This window comes from Ailuropoda melanoleuca, chromosome 13 (genome assembly GCF_002007445.2).
Source record: "Ailuropoda melanoleuca isolate Jingjing chromosome 13, ASM200744v2, whole genome shotgun sequence".
Lineage (NCBI taxonomy): Eukaryota > Metazoa > Chordata > Mammalia > Carnivora > Ursidae > Ailuropoda > Ailuropoda melanoleuca.
In genome coordinates, this window is record NC_048230.1 from 25,711,976 (window position 1) to 25,721,179 (window position 9,204).

At 58.9% G+C, this 9,204-nt stretch overlaps 2 protein-coding genes across 5 annotated transcripts in view; one reads left to right on the top strand and one right to left on the bottom strand.

The window, feature by feature from the left end:
• P3H4 (prolyl 3-hydroxylase family member 4 (inactive)) overlaps positions 1-647 on the bottom strand; it is a 7,259-nt gene extending 6,612 nt beyond the window's left edge. The window contains exon 1 of the mRNA XM_034640686.1: positions 550-647. Within this exon, the coding sequence (XP_034496577.1) occupies positions 550-647 (98 nt within the window). The remainder of the gene's footprint in view (positions 1-549) is intronic.
• A 478-nt stretch (positions 648-1,125) lies between these two features.
• FKBP10 (FKBP prolyl isomerase 10) lies at positions 1,126-8,906 on the top strand. Of its 4 annotated transcripts, none has more exons than XM_034640406.1 (10): positions 1,126-1,432; positions 4,382-4,563; positions 5,119-5,239; positions 5,356-5,501; positions 5,878-6,067; positions 6,236-6,381; positions 6,921-7,113; positions 7,539-7,681; positions 7,878-8,041; positions 8,319-8,906. In XM_034640406.1, the coding sequence occupies exons 1-10, from the start codon at positions 1,200-1,202 to the stop codon at positions 8,502-8,504; spliced, it is 1,704 nt and encodes a 567-aa protein (XP_034496297.1). In that variant the 5' UTR covers positions 1,126-1,199; the 3' UTR covers positions 8,505-8,906. The 4 variants fall into 4 exon arrangements, 3 of the variants coding, with proteins under 3 accessions (XP_034496297.1, XP_034496296.1, XP_002922166.1); XR_004619539.1 differs by having other exon boundaries at positions 1,127-1,432; positions 5,050-5,239; positions 6,921-7,144; positions 8,319-8,461; XM_034640405.1 differs by having other exon boundaries at positions 1,129-1,432; positions 5,050-5,239.
• The last annotated feature ends 298 nt before the right edge of the window (positions 8,907-9,204 follow it).

Genomic DNA, 9,204 nt, shown 5'->3' on the forward strand with positions numbered 1-9,204 from the left:
CTGCCCAGCAGCAGCCACAGCAGCCCCCACGCCGCCCGCCCCATGGCCGCGCCGGCCGGCTCTCAGGGAGCAGGCGTCTGGGCCGGGCGGGCCGGCGGCGGCAGCGGGGGCCGGGCGGACGCGCCCGCTGGGTCTTAGCGCCCGGCACCCGGGGCAGGAAGGCGGGGTCGCGGTCTGGGTCAGCTCCCCCGAGGGGCAGAGGGCCCACTGGTGTCCGGAGTCCCCTCCGTAGGCCGACCTCCTGCCCTGGGGGGTCTTCCCCTTGGCAGATGGTGAGTGGGTGAAGGAACGCTTCCCGCCGGGATGGGAGCCCGCAAAGCCCCTCCCCACACAAGGACAATCCCCCACCATAAGTTAAGATCAAGAAATTGAGGGAGCGCCGCCTCCTCCACTCTGCCCGAACCCTGGCACCTGGTCTTCTTTCCATTACAGAGTCCCTTCTGCTTCCTCTCCGCCCCTAGCCCTGATGAAGTCACCTCTCGTGTCCCCTCCCCCCGAACCCCACCCGGGTCCGCTACGGGGAGGCGCACACCTGGTTTCACCCCTCACTCAGCACTCTCGCCGGCCACCCATCTCCATCCCCGCGCGGGAGAGTCGTGGCCGGCCAGCTTTTGCGGGCCTCCGCGGCTCGTCCCTAGAAAGGCCATCCCGGGGACGGTGGGGGGGTGCGGGGTGGGGGGAATACCGAGATACCCCCTCAGATTCTGGAGCCCCACCAGCCACCTGGAGAGGCCTAGATATGGGGGTGCCGGCGAAAGAAGCAAGGGATGTTTCAGCCCGGCTTTAGGACCCGTGGGCTCCGGAAAAAAGACGCTGAACTTTTTTCTTTTCTTTTCTTTTTTTTTTAAATGGGAGTCAGCTCCGACTTCTCCGCTTTCCCGAACCTCCCTCCCTGGCCGGGCCCCTGGACGCTGAGCCGCGGGAGAGCGGGAGGGGGGAAAGCGGGAGTTCTCAGTGGCGCGTTCCTGTGACTGCAACACTCAGCCTTGCCCCCTCCTCCTAGTCCACCCTCCGTCTCCCGCCCCCGGCCCCGCCACCTCAGTCTCCCCAGCCCCCATTCCACGTGGACCAGCCAGGGCGGGGGTGGGGACGGAGGACAGGAAGGGGGGGAGCCTGCTCCGGGAGGAGGGGGGGAAGGAGGTTGGCGGCGGCGACTCCCTCGCTCGGCCTCACTGCCGGCCGTCCCAGCACCAGGCACCATGTTCCGCGCGGTGTCCCCCAGCCACACCTTCCTCGGGCTCCCCCTGCTGCTGCTGCTGCAGGCCGTGGGGAGGGGGCTGGGCCGTGCTAGCCCGGCCGGGGGCCCCCTGGAAGATGTAGTCATCGAGAGGTACCACATCCCCAAGACCTGTCCCCGGGAAGTGCAGATGGGGGATTTTGTGCGCTACCACTACAACGGCACTTTCGAGGACGGCAAGAAGTTTGACTCGAGGTAATGGGTTGGGTGCCCCCAGACTCGCCACTCCTCTTAGGGCCAGGCTTTCTTAATCCTTGTAGCCCCTTAGGCTGTGCCTGCATCCCCTACTCCATGGTCTTCTGACCCCTAACACAGCACCCCGGGAATGGGGACTCCCAGACATCCATCTTCCCAAAGACATCCTTGCCCTCGATTGCAAACCCTCACCTCTCAAAGGACCCGGGTTTCTTTTACAACACGCTCCCCGTTTTCCTCCCAAGTGTTTGTTGATCAAGGTGAACTGCTCTGTTTACTTACCGGTGCTTTATTTAAAGGCCTGCCTGGGAGGAGGTTCTGGTCCCCATTGTTGGGGGGAAGGGCATGGACCCTGCTGCATGTGAATCCTCCAGGGGTCTCAGCCTGGGACCCCCGCCCTTTCTTCCCAGCCTGGATCCCTTCTGGTTCCAGCCCCAGGGTTCAGTGCCTTTGTAACCAGAGAAGAGACAGTAGAACCTTTTTGGAGGCGGTGGGGGTTATGAAGAGCTAGCATGGTGAAGCAGTGTGAGCACTATAATGAGACAGCAGGACGGATCCAGGAGCAGAGGGCATAGCCCTGTGTAGGGACCCTATCTATCTGTCTACGTGTCACATGGCCGGGCATTGACCCCCTGGGCTCCTCGGAGGGTTCTCTTACCTCTCTCTCCAGGTCTCCCTGCACCCCCACCTTCCTCCATCTTAGCTTTACCAGGCCAGGGCTGCCGCCCATCTTGCCAGCCTTGGGTTTGAGAAGATGGGCTTCTGGTTTGATCAGGCCTTTGGTCAGCTCTGGCCAGTCACTTTTGTTGGTGGAGGCAGGGCAGGGCTGACACCAGCCTTGGTTAAACCACAGGTCCCAGACACACACCATTATCCACAGAAGTCGGTCCCTCTTAGACCCCTTCTCAAAACACACAACTCAGCCCATGGGAAATTAGTGGCCTTGGCTTTGGAAGGCAGGCAGTAGACTGAGTAAGAACATGAACTCCAGAGTCCAAGACCCTGGGTTCCAATCCAGCCTGTGGCCATGGACAAGGAATTTTGCCCCTTTAAGCTTTGTGTTCCTTATCTGAAAAATGGAGGTTAAAAACAAGCTGGAAAATTAAGTCCTCCCTTCCTAAGGCTGGTAACAGGGCTCAAGGAAGGTGATGAATGAAAGCGAACTTCGCGCAGCGCTTGCCAATCCGAAAGCCAGTTGAGAGCGCGTTAGCCTTGACTCTGGGGAGGACTGGGTGCTCTGATAGTTTTTAACTGGTAGAAACTTTGTGCAGACTTGGGCCCTCACAACAGCACTGTGAATGCAGCAGCTCAGTGGGCAGAATGAGGTATGGCCCGCTGCCAGGAGTCCAGCCCAAGTCAGGGAGGGGTGGGGAGCAGGGGATGACTTCCTTGGTGGGACTCTGGGAGCCTGGCTGGCCCCAGTCCATGGAGTGCTGAGCTTGGAAAACTTTCCTAACCCATGGTTCTTTACCCCTTTGATCAAAATAAAAATCTCTTGGGGCGCCTGGGTGGCACAGCGGTTAAAGCGTCTGCCTTCGGCTCAGGGCGTGATCCCGGCGTTATGGGATCGAAGCCCCACATCAGGCTCCTCCACTATGAGCCTGCTTCTTCCTCTCCCACTCCCCCTGCTTGTGTTCCCTCTCTCGCTGGCTGTCTCTATCTCTGTCGAATAAACAAACAAACAAACAAACAAAAAAACCAAAACAAAATATTAAAAAAAAAAAAAATCTCTTGGGGCACCTGGCTGGCTCAGTTGGAAGAGCATGCAACTCTTGATCTTCGGGTCATGAGTTCGAATCCCACGCTGGAGGTAGAGATCACTAAAAAAAAATTAAACTTAAAAAACAAAGTGATTTAAAAGTTTTTTTGGAATGAAAATCTCTGGGGGTGCCTGGGTGGCTCAGTCGGTGAAGCGTCTGCCTTCAGCTCAGGTCGTGATCCCAGGGTCCTGGGATAGAGCTCAGGGAGGAGCCTGCTTCTCCCTCTCCCTCTGCCACTCCACCTGCTTGTGCTCGCTCTGTCACATAAATGAGTGGAATCTTAAAAATAAATAAGTAAATAAATAAAACAAAAAAATAAAAATCTCCCAACCTCCTTAACTTCCGAAAACTTAAAACTGTAAGAAAAAGCAAATAGAAGTCAAGAGGTACAAACTTCCAATTACAAATAAACAAATCACGGGGATATAAGGTAAAGCACGAGGAGTACGGACAACGGTATTGTATTAACCTTGTGTGGTGACAGATACTGACTCGACTTACTATTCTGACCTTCTCAGAACGTATGTAAATGTCGAATCGCCATGTTATACACCTGAATCTCCTATCATCTTGTATGTCAATTATACTTCAATAAAAAAAAATAATAAAAGTAAAAGAAAAACAAAGTCCAGGGCAATTTTAAAACAGGCCTTTCCAAAATTGGAAAACAGTCCCTATCCTCAGTGAGCTCTGCCGCCCCCTCCTTTCCTTGGAAAATTGATGGTGTGGCGTTCACTAGACCACATGTCAGCGTGTGACCTTGGGCAAGTCAGCTAGTCTCTTGTCTCAGTTTTTGTCAGGAGAAAAATGAAAACCCTAAGGCCCACTTCACAGGGGAAAGACTGAAATAAGGTGGTGAAAGCAAAAGGCCAAAGATTTCATCGGCCTTGCAAATGCTCGATGTTCCTCCTCCCCTCCAGATGTTCCTCCTCCCCTCCAAGCCGGACTCAGCCCTCCGCTGCTGTCCGCAGGTGGTCGTAGCACACAGAGCCTGTGCTGACAGCCCCCCACCCCCATCCCAGGAAAATGAAAGCCCCTGGCCTCCTGTGGGGGGGTTTCCCTTGTGTAACAGCCCCTACTCTTAAGGGGAGAGGGAGGCTTGAAGAGGAGACAGGAGCGTGTGGACGCTTGGCTGTGTAGCGGGAGGGGGACTGAGTGTGTGTGCACCTGTGTCTGTGGTCCTGGGCAGAGGCGGCTGTACCCCGTCTGTCTCCTCCCCCCTCAGCTATGACCGAAGCACCTTGGTGGCCATCGTGGTGGGCGTGGGGCGCCTCATCACCGGCATGGACCGGGGCCTCATGGGCATGTGCGTCAACGAGCGGCGACGCCTCATCGTGCCCCCCCACCTGGGCTACGGCAGCATCGGTGTGGGTGAGAAGGGCTGGGGCCCAGGCGTGGGGATGGAGGGGACCCGGAGGCAGATTCGAGGACCCCAGGGCCAGAAAACTGAAGCTTAGGGTGGGAGAGGGACTTGCCCACGGTCACACCCCATGCGCAGCGTGAGTCGCGGCAGGTCTGGGACTGCAGAGGGAGGAAAGGAAATGACAGGGCCCTGGATAGAATCCCAGCTTTATCACGTAAGGCTAGAGGGAGTCCTGGGGCCCTGGGGACTGGCATGCTGAGGGGTCCGGAGGCTGCGCCAAACATGAGCTGTGGCTGCCNGATAGGGGTGGGGGAGGGGGTGGCCGAGCGGGACATTCAGTGTCCATTTAACCCGCCACGCTGGGGCTGCAGCAAATATGGCAGCAGCTTTGACATCACGTAAGGCTAGAGGGAGTCCTGGGGCCCTGGGGACTGGCATGCTGAGGGGTCCGGAGGCTGCGCCAAACATGAGCTGTGGCTGCCGGACTCTCACAGCGGGGCTCATTCCACCGGATGCCACCCTCTACTTCGATGTGGTCCTGCTGGATGTGTGGAACAAGGCAGATACCGTGCAGGTGAGCACCTTGCTGCACCCAGCCCACTGCCTCCGCACGGTCCAGGACAGCGACTTTGTCCGCTACCACTACAACGGCACACTGCTGGACGGCACCGCCTTTGACACCAGGTAAGGGCTGAAGGGAGTCCTGGGGCCCTGGGGGCTGTGTAGGATGGGGATGGTGTCAAGTGCCCATCCTGCCTCTCCCATCTCCGGCAGCATCACCTCTACCTCATTCTCTGCAGCTATAGTAGGGGCGGCACTTATGACACCTACGTCGGCTCCGGCTGGCTGATCAAGGGCATGGATCAGGGGCTGCTGGGCATGTGTCCTGGAGAGAGAAGGAAGATCATCATCCCTCCGTTCCTGGCCTATGGCGAGAAAGGCTATGGTGAGGGCAGACAGGGACTCGGGGATTCCCCTAGAAAAGGGCTGCCACATACAGTTGTTCAGGTTGTGTACCGCACAAGGGTGCTCAGTCAAGGAGTCGAATAGAGTTGAAATCTATCTTGGTGGTGATCTCACTAAGAAAGGGTGCTTTATTCTGTTTCACACATGTATTCAGTATGGGCTGGTGATGGCCCTGGGGAAGATCCAGCTCATGCCTCACAGGGGGAGCAAGAAACAGGGCTGCTGAGGGTAAGGAAGGGTCTCTGGAGAGCAGAATTAGCATCTTTTTTGCAGGGTGCTCACATGGGCCTTCCTGAGTGGAGAAGGAGCCCTGGTTTGCTCTCCACTTGTATGGTTCAAGCCTATCCCTTCCCCAGGTACTGTGATCCCCCCGCAGGCCTCCCTGGTCTTCCACGTGCTCCTGATTGACGTCCACAACCCCAAGGACACCGTCCAGCTGGAGACGCTGGAGCTTCCTCCTGGCTGCGTCCGGAGAGCGGTGGCTGGAGACTTCATGCGCTACCACTACAACGGCTCGCTGATGGATGGCACCCTCTTTGATTCCAGGTCCGGGACAGGGAGGGACATGGGCTCATTGGGAGGGAGGTGGAAGAGGCTGAGGCAGGATCTGGGGTCGCCCTAGGCAGCAGCCGGGGGGGTGGCTCTGAGCTGCCGGGAAGGGCCGGGAGGGCCCCCTTTGACTCCCTTGCTGGCCCTCCCTGCCTTGTCTTACAGCTACTCCCGCAACCACACCTACAACACCTATGTGGGGCAGGGTTACATCATCCCCGGGATGGACCAGGGGCTGCAGGGCGCCTGCATGGGGGAGCGCCGGAGGATCACCATCCCCCCCCACCTGGCCTATGGGGAGAACGGGACTGGTAGGCGTGTCCCCTGTGCTCCTAGTCACCACAGCAGCCCCTCTGCCCCTCTCATCATGAAAACCATCACCCACCCACCTGCCACACAGACTCCGTCCTTTCCTCCAGGGGCAGCCCTCCAACTTTTCCCTTCCATACTGGAGAAGGGCAGCTGACTCCTGAGTTTGGGGAGGCGGGGTGGTTATGGAAGAACAGAAACAGTGTAGCCCTAGGAAGCAAAGAGACCTGGACTTGAGCCCCAGCTTTGCTGGAAGCCTCAGTGTCCTCAGCTGTAAAATGGGACTAATCACATTGACCAGCAGGGTAAGTTACTGGGAGGTTGCAAGATGATATGTGTAAAGGGCTTTCTCACTGGGATGGCCCTCCCCTCCCCTGCCCCGCACCCCACAAGAGGGTATTAGAAGAATTGACCCTGGGGACAAACACCCTGTCCCATCCTGGCTTGAAAACACAGGGTGGGGGAGGTCTAGGGGCCTCTGTGGAGGCCCGAGCAGCCCCTCCTGGATTCCAAGCCGATCCACTCCCCGTTCTGGCCCCAGGAGACAAGATCCCTGGCTCCGCTGTGCTGATCTTTGACGTCCACGTCATTGACTTCCACAACCCTGGAGATCCGGTGGAAATCAAGGTTCTGTCCCCGCCCCCGGAGACCTGCAATGAGACGGCCAAGCCCGGGGACTTCATTCGCTACCACTACAACTGCTCCCTTCTGGATGGCACTAAGCTCTTCTCCTCGTGGGTCCGGGGCAGGGCCAGGGATGGGCAGGTGGGTGGGCCCAGGTGCAGGGGGGAGTCCTGACAGCTCCCTGACGGGAGCTTTGTCCATAAGTTCTCATCCAGCGAGCGTGGGGGAGCCGAGGAGCTGAGATTCTTGACTTGCGGGCGCAGGGAGGGTGAAGCCGGCCATCTAGGCGAGCCACGGCTCCGTTTGTGGAGGGGAAACCAAAGCAGGGGGAGATGAGCCCCCCAGGCCGCACTTCAGGGGCAGTGGCACCATGAGGAGCGGGTCCTATCTCTGAACTGTTGGGCCCGGCCCTCGGCTGTATGGGGCGGGCACCAGGAGGAGTGACTGGGAAACTGGGCCCGCCCCGGGGACAACGGGATGCCGACTGGCCTGGGACAAGGATGGGTGCTGACCTGGGGATCTGCTCTCCCCCCAGCCACGACTACAGCGACCCCCAGGAGGCTACTCTGGGGGCCAACAAGGTGATCGAAGGCCTGGACACGGGCCTGCAGGGCATGTGTGTGGGGGAGAGGCGGCAGCTCGTGGTGCCCCCCCACCTGGCACACGGAGAGAGCGGAGGTGAGGGCCGACTGGCCTTGCTGGATGGTGGGAGGAGTGAGGGAAGCCTTCCCAAGGGTTCTGCAAACATCCCATGTGACCAACATGGGAAACTGAGGCCTCTGGGCTGGGGAGCACCCAGGGCAGGCTGGGAGTCGGGTCCAGACCTGGGCCTAATGGCGACGCCTTCCTTCTCTTCTCTTCTCGCTCCCTGCAGCCCGGGGTGTCCCTGGCAGTGCGGTGCTGCTCTTTGAAGTGGAGCTGGTGTCCCGGGAGGAGGGGCTGCCCACAGGCTACCTGTTTGTGTGGCACGAGGACCCTCCTGTCAACCTGTTCGAAGGCCTGGACCTCAACAAGGATGGCGAGGTCCCCCCGGAGGAGGTGGGTGAGGAAGAACCATTCCCACACTGTCACCCCAACAGGAGCCACCGTGCGTGGTGGCATCAAGCAACACAGTCCATCCGCTGTCCCCTCCGCACCTGTTTCTGCCCCTGTGCTGGGTCCCTGTGCCTTATAGGTCCCTTGTCCCCGCCTCTTCCTCATGCAGCCCATCCCCCCTATAGCTGGCCGCCCGCCGCCTGGGGCCCTTCCCCAGGCCACTCACAGCCCTCAGGTGAGACCCTCACTCCCCTCTCCCCTTGGCTCTCTTGGCTCCCAGTTCTCCACCTTCATCAAGGCTCAAGTCAGTGAGGGCAAAGGACGCCTCATGCCTGGGCAGGACCCGGAGAAAACCATAGCAGACATGTTCCAGAACCAGGACCGCAACCAGGATGGCAAGATCACTGTGGAGGAGCTGAAACTGAAGTCAGACGAAGACCAAGAGCGGGTCCATGAGGAGCTCTGAGGGCAGGGGCCCGGGCCGGGGCCCAAATGCAAAGGCCCACTTCTGGGAGGACAGTGGGCAGTGGGGCTGACCTTCTAAGAGTCACCCTCCCCTGTGCTGGCATGGTGTCTAGAAACATCTAAAACGTGGTCAGAGGAGACGACGGCCCCAGAGTAAAGTCCACAGCACAGACCTCTATTCAGTTTTTCTCTTCTGACCCCAAACCCCTCCCTTACAAGTTTCGGAGTCACAAAGCCAAGCCGGCCATGCTGGCGCTTGCTGGCACCTCATCCATACCTCCCCCTCCATGTCATCAGACACTGAACAAGGCTGAGCTTGTCATTTCTTTATTTCCCCTAACTTCCCTTTTTTCCATACTTTTCCTTGCTGTCCCCAGCCACCACCCCCCCCGCCCACCATCCCTATTCCTGTGTCATGGAAGCTCCCCAGGGGCACGAACCAGGACTGACTGGACCCTCAGCCTTCCTCCCTCAGCTCTGGCTGGCTTCTCGGGAGGGCAGCGCCCCACCTGTCGCACACCCCTCCCGTGTCCCCACACCTATGCTGTCCACCCCTCCCTGTGGCCAGTAGGGGCTGAGGCAACCCTGGGGTGCTGCATTCAGGGCTGGGCTTGGCGTTGCCTTTCATCCCTGAAGAGAAGGCTGCTTTCTGTAAGGGACGGAGAAGAGGAAGAGTGTGAAGGGGGCGGGGGTGAGGATAA